The sequence below is a fragment of the Sus scrofa genome, chromosome 11, assembly GCF_054392235.1.
Source record: "Sus scrofa isolate SSC_HxYL_T2T_F1_AM1 chromosome 11, Sscrofa_HxYL_maternal_Yorkshire_Landrace_v2.0, whole genome shotgun sequence".
Lineage (NCBI taxonomy): Eukaryota > Metazoa > Chordata > Mammalia > Artiodactyla > Suidae > Sus > Sus scrofa.
The window spans coordinates 56,754,239-56,767,208 of NC_139393.1; the positions used below are offsets into that span (position 1 = coordinate 56,754,239).

The following is a 12,970-nucleotide window of genomic DNA, read 5'->3' on the forward strand; positions in this document are numbered from 1 at the left end:
ACTCAACCAAGGGTATTCTGTGGTAGAATGGTTGTTTCTCTCAGGGTTAACAGTTTCATTATTTGCATGAAAAAGTTCCAAACTTTGTATTGCTGCTTTTAGCATGGATGTACACATTCTCAGACATCTGCATGAAGCAAAAACTTGAGTCAACCTCTAGCTGCTTCCAAACATCTATGTCTTGGATGTTGCCTAGAGACTTTGTGATCCAGTCTTAATGGGGCCATGGCAGGACCTGGGGTACAGGGCATAAAAGTGCTTTCTGTTAGTGTTCTTTTTTTTTTTTTTTTTTTTTTTTTTTTTTTTTTTTTTTTTTTTTTTGTCTTCTGTCTTTTTAGAGTAGCACCTGTGGCATATGGATGTTCCCAGGCTAGGGGTCGAATCGGAGCTGCAGCCTCTGGCCTATACCACAACCAAAGCAATGTGGGATCCAAGCCTCATCTACAACCTGCAGCACAGCTCATAGCAACACCAGATCCTTAACCCACTGAGTGAGGCCCGGGATCGAACCCTTGTCCTCATGGATACCAAACAGGTTCAATAACCACTGAGCCACGATGGGAACTCCTCTGTCAGTGTTCTTTACCCATGTGGTATCCTCTGTAGAGTAGGGACACAGGGGCTGGCCCTGCATATGTGGAAAACACATGTAGAAGCAATAGGAAAAGCAAAATTCCATTAAGATCAGAAGCACATATACTAAAGGGTAACCTAAAGTAATGACATGTTTTCAGTGACTAGGTAGAGTTTTATATTATAGTAAATACAGCTTACATTTCAGAGCTTTATAGATTTTAATCTTCCTATTGTTTGTTGCCAACACAGCTAGTCAAATGTGTAGCTTTTACACACAGTTCTAAGTACCAGAAGCAGATACCAGATTTGTACATCATGGACTTTAACAAGTTGGTGTATTTGTCTTCATCCAGTGTCGTCACTAGAAAGTATACCAGTCAATGTCAATTTTACAAAATGTGGATTCTCCAAAGTTCAGAAGTCCCATAAAACGTTGGAAGCTGATGTGTAGAGAATTTGTCTTCTGGAATGCTCCATGAAATGTATATACAAACTATTACAAACATTTAGTGCACCTGGAAAAGTCTAAGACCATAGCATTCAAGGAATCAAAATAAAGAGACTCCTAGTTCAGTATTTCTTAGTGGCCTAATGGCTTCAAGATTAAAATATTGTCCTTCTGGGTCTCAGTGAGTTTCAGAGATGTATAAATCCCTACCTACTACTGCATGGTCACCTTCAACCAGCTTCAGCTCTTTTAGCATGATCTCAGTGAGTGTTTATACTATTTATTAGTATTAATTAATAGTTTTATCCACTTGGTGCTGATTTTTCATTAATTTCATTATTTTTTCCTATGTTTTAAAGGGGCCAGAGCCTTGACGATCTCATCAAAGTGACCCCTGAAGTAAACAGAAGTAACCCAGGGTGAGAATTACTTCCTATAAATGTGTGCATCAAATTCTGCATCAACTTGCAGCTCTCATTAGAGAAGTTATGTTGAAGAATCTGTGAACTGGAGTCAGAAAGTCTGAACGCCATTGCTTACCAGCTGGGAACCTTTGAGCAAATCCCTTAAACACTGAGCTAAGACTTCTTTATTTATAAAATGAAAATCACAATGTCTGTTCCACCTTGAACACTTGATTATTATAAGGATCAAGTGAAACAATAGATAGAAAATCTCTTTAAAGCAAAAAGGCTCTACAAATGTAAATTATTAACAAAATATAGTTTAGTTATAGCTATAGTCTTAGTGGAATATTGAAAGGGACTGGCCAGCTGAGAGATTTTGGCAAATAGTTTCTCAATTGATTTTTTAACTCAATCTTGCCCTAACTTTATGGTGTTATTTTGAGAGTAACTAGAAAACTGAACCAGTTTATCATTAATCTGTGTGAGGTTCAACGTTATTATTCTGTTAAATGAAGGGCCTAGACTGGTATTCATTTCTCTCAAAACTTACTGGTAAAATTCATCTTGAGGACATATAACCTTTATTTTTATTTTTTCATACAGCCTTTAAAGTACTTGGTTGATTTAATTCCTTTTTAAAAATTTTTTTTTATTTTTAGCGGCACACTCATGGCATAGGGAGGTTCCCAGGCTAGAGGCCGAATCGAATTGGAGCTACAGCTGCAGGTCTGCACCACAGCCACAGCAACGTGGGATCACAGCCACGTCTGCGACCTACACCACAGCTCACAGGAATGCCGGATTGTTAACACACTGAGCGAGGCCAGGGATCAAATCCACATCCTTATGGATACTAGTCGGGTTCATTACCACTGAGCCATGAGAGGAATTCCAATTCCATTTTTACTTACTGTGTTTTGTTTGCTTTTTTGTTTAAAGTTCCAAAGACCTTGATAACCTCATCAAAGTGAATCCAAGAACAGGAAAAAGTGTACAAGGGTAAGATTGAATACTCTCTTCTTTTTTCTTTCATGCTAACCAGTACTTAAAAAACATAATTAAATCATCACTTCAGCAGACCAACATTGCTATAGTATCAATGAATCAATAGCAGCTCACGAAAAGCCATGTAGCCTCCATGGCCTTCTACGTAGAAGAAGGAGGGAGGGAACTTTGATTCAGTGCACAGTTGTTTTTCCAGAATGGACAGGGCCCTTTTAATCATTGGTTTGTTCATTTTTCTTAAGCAGAGGGATGGCCCAGGAGAGAGGAGAGGGAACCAGACCAGAGCCCAGAGATGTGGGTCTGGGCCTCGCCCTGCTCCCACGAACTGTGTGAAGTGGGCCTGGCCGCTCCCCTGTTTGGGCTTCGGTTTTCTCATCCTCACAATGAGGAAACTGGGCCAGGTGCTCCCTGGTCACTTCCAATGTCAATGCAAGTTTCAGGTTCCAATAAGATGGTTGGTGTTCTGGAAGGTCCCATAATACCACTGGGGGGTGGGATTATTTAGCTCTAAAGTCTGGCCTTGCAATGACTAGTCATGTGGGAAAAACTTAAACCTTTTTGTGCCTCACTTTTTCCCTTGTGACATTGGATGATAATACTTCCTGTTGTTGACCTGAAACAAATAGACTGCCAGATAGTTCTCCAGCCAAGATGGGTTTATTCAGGATCAAGAGAGGATTGTGGTTTGGGATCTACAACCACGGCCAGCCACATGCAAGTCCCTGAAGGACAAAGGAAGAACAATTTCATAGATAGGAAAGGAAGTTGGAAGGGCTGTAGTAAACAAAGAGATCCTGACATTTCATTAGCTGAGTCCTTGCCAAGAAAGAAGTCTATCTTCTTGGGCTCTGCAATCATCACAGGGCGTGAGAGCACCCCTTTCTGTTTTCCCAATTCTATTTCATTGAGCTTTCCATTTATTAATTTTTTTACACTATTTCATAGGATTGATGTGAGGATTAAATCATATAAATCACCTAAGTCACTTAGAACAGTGTCTGGTACATCACGAATTTTCTAAAACTGTTAATTATTGTTTATTATTTCTATGCAGTGATAGTTAAGTCCATACATATATTTATTTCAGAGCCAGCACAGAAAAACTCTACCCCTTTGAGATGATCTCTGCTTTACTAAATATTGTATAATATTTTTATAGTAAAAGTGTTTCTCAGTTTTAGTAAACATTTGCAACCACTTGATGTAAGTTGACCATTGATCTGATCGTTTCTTCCATTTTTAAAGGGACCAAAGTCTTGACAGCTTCATCAAGGTAGCTCCTGAAACAAACAGAGCCCACCAAGGGTGAGATTTACAGAACTTTTCTATTTCTCCATTTTCTTCTATTCAACTTAGAAAATGGGATAAAATTCATTGTCTTACCCAGAGACAGCCATTAACGAGACCCCAAAGCAATAGCTCTGAGTCAGAAACCTGGTGTCCAAGTCCTTATTCAGGGCCCCATGGTTGTGGACATTAGTGGAGGAATTCCTTAAAATACTAGAATCATCTCTTATCCGTATGGGATTTGCGTTCCATGCTTGGGTTTCCTCAGAATGAATCAGGATTCCTTCTAGGATGAAACATCCTCTTCAAACAATTCCCTAGACATAAACAGCCTAAGAAAAGGTCTTTATGAGAAAAAAAATTCTTCTTTCTTCCTCCAGCATTTTTTTCCTCTCCTCTTACTGTTTACACTCCAATAATTCCTAAAGTTGGGAGGTCATTTTTTTTATTATTAAAAATTATGCCTGGTTCATTGAAATAATTAAGAATACAAAGAATGAAATTTGTCTTTTCTAAAGAAAATTTTCTTTATGGACATCATGTTGAGTAAACAAAGAGAGGTAGGAAAACCATGAATCTATAAACGTATATGGTTATGCCAGTTTGAAAGTGACTTAAATATGAAAATTACCAAAGTACATAACTTCTTTCTGACGTATTTTCTATCTTTCTTTGACTTTAGGAATTCTCTCTATTTTTACAGTAGGTAACTTTCATAAAAAGTGTATTCAACTAAATCAGGAATCAGAAACTTTTTGCATAAAGGGCTAGATAGTAAGTATTTCAGGTATAGGAGGTCAAAATAATCTCTGTTTTATCTAGTCAACTAGCAGGCATAGGTAGTGCATTGTAAACTAATAGGCATTGCCCCTGTTCCAATAAATCTTTATTTATAAAACCAGACTGCAGGCTGGATTTAGCTTGAGGGCCATTGATAAGTTAACTCCTAGATTAGATAGTATTTCCTTGGCAGGATGTGTGAAAAGGATCAACTCTGAATGTACTAGGGGCAGCTTCTAAAGCACAGCCTCCCTTATGTATATTCTTTCATTCATTTTATGGTCAGATCAAACATTTCAACATTAGTATTTAGTGCTAAATTGTCCTTAGATTTTATTCACTAAATAAAAACATAACGTATTGTCATTATCTGAGGATCAGATACTGAATCCAGGGACCTTGTAATATTTGAGATTGTAGATTCAGATTCAGAGAAGGACAGCTGTCCCTTGTCCCTCTTCCAGGATGTCTTGGTTTGTAAAGGTGAAGATGGCCTTAGTGGTATGACCTTTCTCATGCAACGTGTGCACCTGTTTCATACCCACATCACTGCCATGTATTGCATTAGTCACATGTCCATCTCTTCCACTTGGCGGTGACATTTTTGAGTTCAGAGAACACTTACAAGGTGTATGATCCTGGACAAATCGTTTAACCTCCTTCAAGCCTCAGCTTCTTTATCTGTGAAGTGGGGGTTGTAAGGATTGCCTTCTTCATGAATTACTAGAAAAATTTGATGCAAGTGAGCTTGCAAAACACTTATTGCTCAAGTACTTAATATTATCTATTGATATTAATATTACTGTTACTATTTTTCTGCATTTTGGGGTGCTCATTGCACCACTTGATGCTTAGCGCAAAGGAGATATCAAAGAAATTATCCTATTAGGTTGAACCTTATGAAACTGTCGTCATTCAACAATTTTTGATCCACGTGGAGTGCCCATCATGGTGCAGCAGAAACGAATCTGACTAGGAACCAAGAGGTTGCAGGTTCCATCCCTGGCCTCACTCAGTGGGTTAAGGATCCTGTGTTGCCATGAGCTGTGGTGTAGGTTGCAGACGCAGCTCAGATCCTGCGTTGCTGTGGCTGTGGTGTAGTCCGGCAGCTACAGTTCCGATTAGACCCCTAGCCTGGGAACCTTCATATGCCACGGGTGTGGCTCTAAGAAGACAAAAAAAAAAAAAAAAAAAAAAAAAAAGATTGAAAATATGTACAAATTATAATTGATTTGACCTGATTTCACCAACTATTGAAACTTAGAAAATTTTTTAGGAACCAAGACTTGGACAGTCTTGTCAAAGTGATTCCATTAGCAGACAAAAGGTAAGCTTATCAAGGTCATGAAAGACTTATGAGCCAGTCTTCAATGTATGCCCCAAAATAAAATTAATTATTTGGCTGAGGACATTTGAAAGGAGACACAGAAAAAACATGAGAACAAATTGATTTGCTGATGTGTAATAATGCTGTGTAGATTTTTCTTTTATTGTTGTTCCAATGTATTATATTATGATATTGCTTAAATTATAATATTGAAGCTAATTTTGTATAATGATTATCTGAGAAATTTATTTGACACAATAATAGCATAACTAGATTATTGCTGCAAATGTATAGTTAATAAACTATAAATTCAGGAGTTCCTATTATGATTCAGTGGTTTGAGGGCCTGACATTGTCTCTGTGAGGACGTGGGTTAGATCCCTGCCCTGGCTCAGTGGGTTAAGGATCCGGCATTGCCACAAGCTGTGGTGTCATTCACAGATGTGGTTCAGTTCTGGTTTTGCTATGGCTGTGGTGTAGACCTCAGCTGCAGCTCCAATTCGACCCCTCGCCTGGGAACTTCCATATGCCAAAGATGTGGCTGTTACAAAAAAAAATCAAGGTCATAAAATTGAATAAACCAAAGACTACTGGCTTTCTTCTCTTTCACAAGCCTAAGGATTACTTTTTAAATGACTCTTGAGAAAACTGGCAACATTAGATTCTTATACTTGATTAGAATATGTTTTCATGACGTTGAATATACTCTTATCTTCTTGAGAAGTTAAGACCCGTTATTCACTGGCGCGAAAGTTAAGAAAAGCATGACAGAGCAACTCCAAGCTACCTCTCAAAATGACTGTGATGATAATGTTGGTGAAAAGCATTGCACAGATGTAAGGAATTATTGTGAACAGAGAGGGGAAGAATGTTAGCAGGAGAGAGCATGTGGTTTGGGGTCCAGTTACTATGGTTTCAATCCTGATTCCCCCTCAGTCATTTCTTAGGTATCTGGCCCCAGGAGGGCCTTGACTTCTATGTAATGCAATTTATCTACAAAGGGAGTGTAGTAATATCTAATTCAGTTGTTTTGAGGATTTAAACAAGATAACTAGGGAGTTCCCACTGTAGCTCAGCTGGTTATGAACTCAGCTAGTATCCATGAGAACACAGGTTCAATCCCTGGTCTTGCTCAGTGTGTTAAGGATCTGGCATTGCCACAATCTGTGGCATAGGTCACAGATGCAGCTCAGATCCCACATCACTGTGGCTGTGGTGCAGGCCAGCAGCTGCAGCTCCCATTCAACCCCTAGCCCAGGAACTTCCACATGCGGTCGGTATGGCCCTAGAAAGAAAAAAAAAAAAGATAACTACTGTATATAAAGTACATTTATCACTTTTTATTTAGGATCCCATCAAATGATTCACAAGTGTCAAGAGAAAAAAAATGCCAGTCATAAAATTTGCAGATTTCGGAGTTCCTGTCGTGGCTCAGTGGTTAACGAATCCGAACAGGAACCATGAGGTTGCGGTTCGATCCCTGGCCTTGCTCAGTGTGTTAAGGATCTGGCGTTGCCATGACCTGTGGTGTAGGTTGCAGATGTGGCTTGGGTCTGGTGGTGCTGTGGCTATGGTGTAGGCCGGCAGCTGCAGCTCTAATTTGACCCCTGTCCTAGGAGCCTCCATATGCCTCGGGTGCAGCCCTATAAAGACAAAAGACAAAAAATAAATGAATGAATGAATTTAATTTAATTTTCAGATTTCCAACTGAATCTGACTTCATTTCATTTTGTTTTAGCGGTGACCATGGTCTTGATAAACTTATTAACGTAAGCCCCAAAGCTGTCAAAGACATGGCTGGGTAAGACAAAGAGGTTATTTATTTACTTTGTTCTGTTTCTTCTTAACTAAGCACAGTATGAATATAAATGACTATAATCATTCTATGGGAAAATTGCATATTGTCTTGAAAGTCATCACAATTTTTTTTATGTCCCTATAAACTTAGATATCTGTTTGCTAATAGAAAGAAATGCAGCTCAAGTAAAGCAATTGAAGGGAGTGATTGGGATAGAAACATAGCTAGTCTATGTCTTTTTTTTATGTTTTGTACTACTGATGTTAATACCTTTGTCTCTGGAATTGGTTAAATTTTATTAATGATAGTTAACTATTTTTTTAAAAAAAAGATCTGGACACATCATTAGGTCATTGCTAGCAAATACATCCACCTTGTTTTTGGAGAGTTTTCTGGTACTCAGGTTCATTTTTTCTTAGATGGTTGGCTGCTCCCAGCAAAGAAATGGACCTAAAATTTGATAACTCTTTAAGTAGTATCTATAATGATAAAAATGAAATTCATTTTTTGACTCTGGTTATATGAAGATTTATATATCATTATATACTCCTATTTATGTCATGATATACTACTATTATATATGCATATATATATTTAAGAGTGTTTTATGATTTCACTTTTTTGCATTTAGCTGGTAAATCGAAAAATTGCAGAATTTTGGAGATGGAAGGAAGGCACCTCCTGGAACTCATAGGCCAGTTAGTGTGAACAATTTTGCAAACCACTGTTCTAGTCGAACTGATTCAATGCACAGAAGAGGAAATCAAGACTCAGAGAGGTTAAGCGATTTGACCAGGGTCACAGAGAAAACTAGTGGTAGAGGAATAGGAGTTCTATGCTCTGCTAGGCCGTGAATAATTACTGAGCACCTACTGGGTTTGAAGCTTACAACTAGGTATCATTAGTTGCACATTAGATATAATTATAGGCCGTGGATGCCAAAAAGAGAATTCAGTAGACATACTCAATCTTATTAACAGCAGGCAATTACCATAGATTAAAGCTAATTATGTACTGGGGGCAGAGAGATGGGACTCCAAGACAATAACAGGTTGTCAATTTAATATATTCCATTTTGGGACGCTCATGTACTGCTTGCTGAATATAGACCGTATTGTCAGCGCGCTGCATTTACAAAGAAAAGGGGAGATGAAATCGCCAACTGAATAAACACAGCAGGCAGTAAAATTCATCTTCATAGATTCCTAAGAGTAGAAGATGACAGAGATGGGCAGAGGCTTAAAAATAATCCAATCCAGTCGCATCATTTTACAGATGAGAACACTGAGGTCAAGGGCAACCATCATGGAGTCTTCTATGAGTTCTCCCAACTCCCAGCCCACCTCCTAGTCTTTTTTAAAGAAATTTCTTTATTAAAGTATAGTTGATTTACAATGTTGTGACAATTTCTGCTGTACAGCAAAGTGACCCAGTCATGCATATACGTACATTTTCCCCATATTATCTTCCATCATGTTCCATCACAAGTGATTAGATTTGGTTCCCTGTGCTGTACGGCAGGACCTCATTGCTTATCCACCTTCTAAATGTCTTTAAACCCCAGCATGCAGACTTTGATCTTAAAATGAATGGAAGTAGATTGAGCACCTCAGGAAAAAGTGGAAACTATAAAGCTAGGACTTTTGCTCTGCCATGGGACAGCCAGGGGGTATTCTTTGTTGCTGTCACAGGATCCCTTGAACTATTACTTCACAGTCTTTGAAGGGACAATGACACAAATATGCCAATGACTGCAAAACATTTTATAACTTTTCAACTCATGAAAGCAATAAGATTTATATATTCCTATTCGCCCCGAAATCCTTAAAGCAGAAACTTGAGTAGAAAAAAGGTCACATTTTTCCTGGATAAAATTTAGATATAAGATTCCAAGTTCGTAAGATCCAGGACCTAAAAAAAGTGTCTATAAGGGTGCTGTTTTCATTTCATTGAGGTAAGCTGCATGATGCTATCAATCCAGGCCACTCGGGACTGAAATCCTGGTTTTATTAACACAAATCATTGTCTTAGGACAAGTAGTAAATAGCACACGTTTATACCATACATTTTCTAAGCCAGCATTTCTCAGATTGTGAGTCACACCCCATTCAATGGCCCTGTAATTAATTCAGTGAGTGGCAGTCGGCATTTTTTTCCCAATTAACTAGAATGAAATAAATAGGGTAGAAAATATGAGTTCTGTAGTGAGGGTATTATTTCATGATATTTATGTTTTATCATGTGTGTGTGTCTGACTGAAAAAGTAGAAGTGCTAGGCTGTGCTGTAAAATGTTTTTTTTTGTTTTTTTTGTTTTTTGGGGTTTTTTTTGTCTTTCTAGGGCTGAACCCACAGCACATGGAAGTTACCAGGTCACAGCTACAGCCGCCGGCCTATACCACAGCCACAGCAATGCGGGATCCGAGCTGAGTTTGTGACCTACGCCACAGCTCAGAGCAATGCTGGATCCTTAATTCACTGAGCGAGGCCAGGGATTGAACCTGTGTCCTCATGGATACTAATCGTGTTCCTTACCACTGAGCCATGATGGGAACTCTGATATACAATGTATTTTTTAATGAGCTCTATGATATGGACGTTTGAATATCACACTTTGAAGGTGTCAGATGAACCAAGTTTTCTGTGTTGAGCAGAACAGTGAAAGCAGAAGTTTTAATGTTTGCATTTACTTTTTTTTTGGTCTCTTTAGGGCTGCACCCATGGCATATGGAGGTTCCCAGTCTAGGGCTTCAATCGGAGCTGTAGCTGCCAGCCTATGCCACAGCCACAGCAACAGGGGATCTGAGCCACGTCTGCGACCTACACCACAGCTCACGGCAACGCCAGATCCTTAACCCACTGATCAAGGCCAGGGATTGAACCCCTGTCCTCAAGGATGCTAGTCAGGTTTGTTAACGGCTGAGCCACGATGGGAACTCCTGTGTTTACATTTTTTACGCAGCTTACTCTTCATTATTCTTGTAGGTGAATGTTATAGGTAGTTACACTAAAAATATATTGTGATTGATTTTATGTGTTGAAAGTTTGTGGCCTTTGAACACACTATTTCCTCTTCCGAGTTTTATTCTTTGTACTTTTTTCTTTTAATATAAGAAATTAACCTCATTTTTAAGATTGGCTTTCAGGCACAGTTTAACATTATAACAAATTTGTAATCAAATTATACAAGAAAGTTATTTTAGATAGTTCTCCCACATTTAGCATTCCTTTAATATATACCAGTTGATTATCTTTGTTTTGTTTGTTTGTTTGTTTTGCTTTTTTAGGGCCACACCTGTGGCATATGGAAATTCCCAGGCTAGGGGTTGAATTGGAGCTGCCAGCCTACGCCAGAGCCACAGCACCTCAGGATCCAAGCCATGTCTTTGATCTACACCACAGTTCACAGCAACGCCAGATCCCCAACCCACTGAGTGAGGCCAGGGATCGAACCCGCATCCTCACGGATACTAGTCCGATCTGTTTCCACTGCGCCATAATGAGAACTCCCCCAGTTAATTATCTTTAACTGAGAAAACTATTATTGAAGATAATTCAAAATATTGAAAATTCATTTAGGGGTTTTCTGTCTACCATGGAGACGGTAGAACAAGGATGAAGAGACCAAACTTAGAAAAGTCATGAGCTAGGAAGCACATTCAGGGAAAGGCTGAGGGGCTGGGGGGGAAATGCAGACCTTTTCTCTGACTTTTTGATGATTAGCCTCTAAGGACTTCCCTTCATTTCTCAACCTTGCATCAGTCTTTTCAAAGAGTAAACCATGTAAGCGTTCCCATCATTGCTCAGCAGTAATGAACCTGACTAGTATCCATGAGGATGTGGGTTCCATCCCTGGCCTTACTCAGTTGGTTAAGGATCCAGCATTGGGGTGAGCTATGGTGTAGGTCACGGATGTGGCCTAAGTTGCAGCTGCAGCTCCGATTGGACCCCTAGCCTGGGAACTTCTACATGCCACAGGTGGGGCCCTAAAAAACAACAACAACAAAATCAAAGTGTTATACTGAGGCAATGCATGATAGCAACCATGGGGAGGGAACAGTGATCTCTGATCGAGGAAGAGATAAGGCTTCGTCTAGGAAGTGGATGGTTTTCAGAGTATGTCCCTAATTTGATTATGATTTCAGCTTTTTAAGTCACCCTAGCGAAAAGGAAAATCACAATTTTGATGGATTGCTGCAACTCTCTTTGCCAAGCCTTATGTTATGTGTAACCCTAGTTTTTGAGATTGTTATTATTACTTTTTTTTTTTTGTCTTTTGTTCCTTTTAGGGCTGCACCCGCAGCATATGGAGGTTCCCAGGCTAGGGGTCCAAACAGAGCTGTTGCTGCTGGCCTACGCCAGAGCCACAGCAACACCAGATCTGAGCCCTGTCTGCGACCTACACCACAGCTCACAGCAATGCTGGATCCTTAACCCACTGAGCAAGGCCAGGGATCAAACCCGCAACCTCACGGTTCCTCGTCAGATTTGTTTCTACCGCACCACAATGGGAACTCCGAGATTATTATTATTTTCAAAAGATATCTTTAGTTGGTAAATATGATTTTTATTTATTTTTTAGTTTTTAATTTTATTTTTTCTTTTTAGTGGTGTACCCAAGGCATACGGAAGTTCCCGGCCTACACCACAGCCACAGCAATGCCACATCCAAGCCATATCTTAGACCTACACCACAGCTTGCAGCAACACCAGATCTCTAACCCACTGATCAAGGCCAGGGATCGAACCTACATCCTCATGGATTGTCAACCTGCTGAGCCACAACAGGAACTACAGAGTACGATTTTTAAAATAGCAGGACCTTAGAATCGATTTGTGTCTTTATACTGTTAAAACATTCCAGAGTTAAAAGTGGTTAATCACCAGATGTTTGCCGTGAACTCCGAGTCTGTGTCCTTGTAGACGTGCTCTGACAGTCAAGTGTGTGGAGTCAGATAACTTTTCTTCTGATCCAGCATAATTCTTCCTCCCCGAACTGGTTAGAAAACTTATTTCAAAGCTGTTCTGGAGTTCCTGTCGTGGCACAGTGGTTAGAGAATCCGACTAGGAACCATGAGGTTGTGGGTTCACTCCCTGGCCTTGCTCAGTGGGTTAAGGATCTGGCACTGCCGTGAGCTGTGGTGTAGGTCGCAGACGCAGCTCGGATCCCGAGTTGCTGTGGCTCTAGTGTAGGCCGGTGGCTGCTACAGCTCTAATTCGACCCCTAGCCTGGGAACCTCCATATGCCAAGGGTGCGGCCCTAGAAAAGGCAAAAAAAAAAAAAAAAAAAAAAAAAAAAGCTGTTCTATGCCAAACCATTGTGTCTCATACTAAATAAGACAGC

At 39.7% G+C, this 12,970-nt stretch overlaps 1 protein-coding gene across 18 annotated transcripts in view; it reads left to right on the forward strand.

Moving 5' to 3' along the window:
* Nucleotides 1-12,970, forward strand: part of SCEL (sciellin) — a 127,532-nt gene that overhangs the window by 82,359 nt on the left and 32,203 nt on the right. For 11 of the 18 annotated variants that reach the window (XM_021065753.2, XM_021065756.2, XM_021065754.2 and 8 more), the window contains 4 exons: nucleotides 1,384-1,443; nucleotides 2,371-2,430; nucleotides 3,682-3,741; nucleotides 7,569-7,631. In XM_021065753.2, coding sequence (XP_020921412.2) covers nucleotides 1,384-1,443; nucleotides 2,371-2,430; nucleotides 3,682-3,741; nucleotides 7,569-7,631 — 243 coding nt within the window. The remainder of the gene's footprint in view (nucleotides 1-1,383; nucleotides 1,444-2,370; nucleotides 2,431-3,681; nucleotides 3,742-7,568; nucleotides 7,632-12,970) is intronic. The other 7 variants (XM_021065758.2, XM_084982023.1, XM_021065760.2 and 4 more) reach the window with 1 other exon arrangement.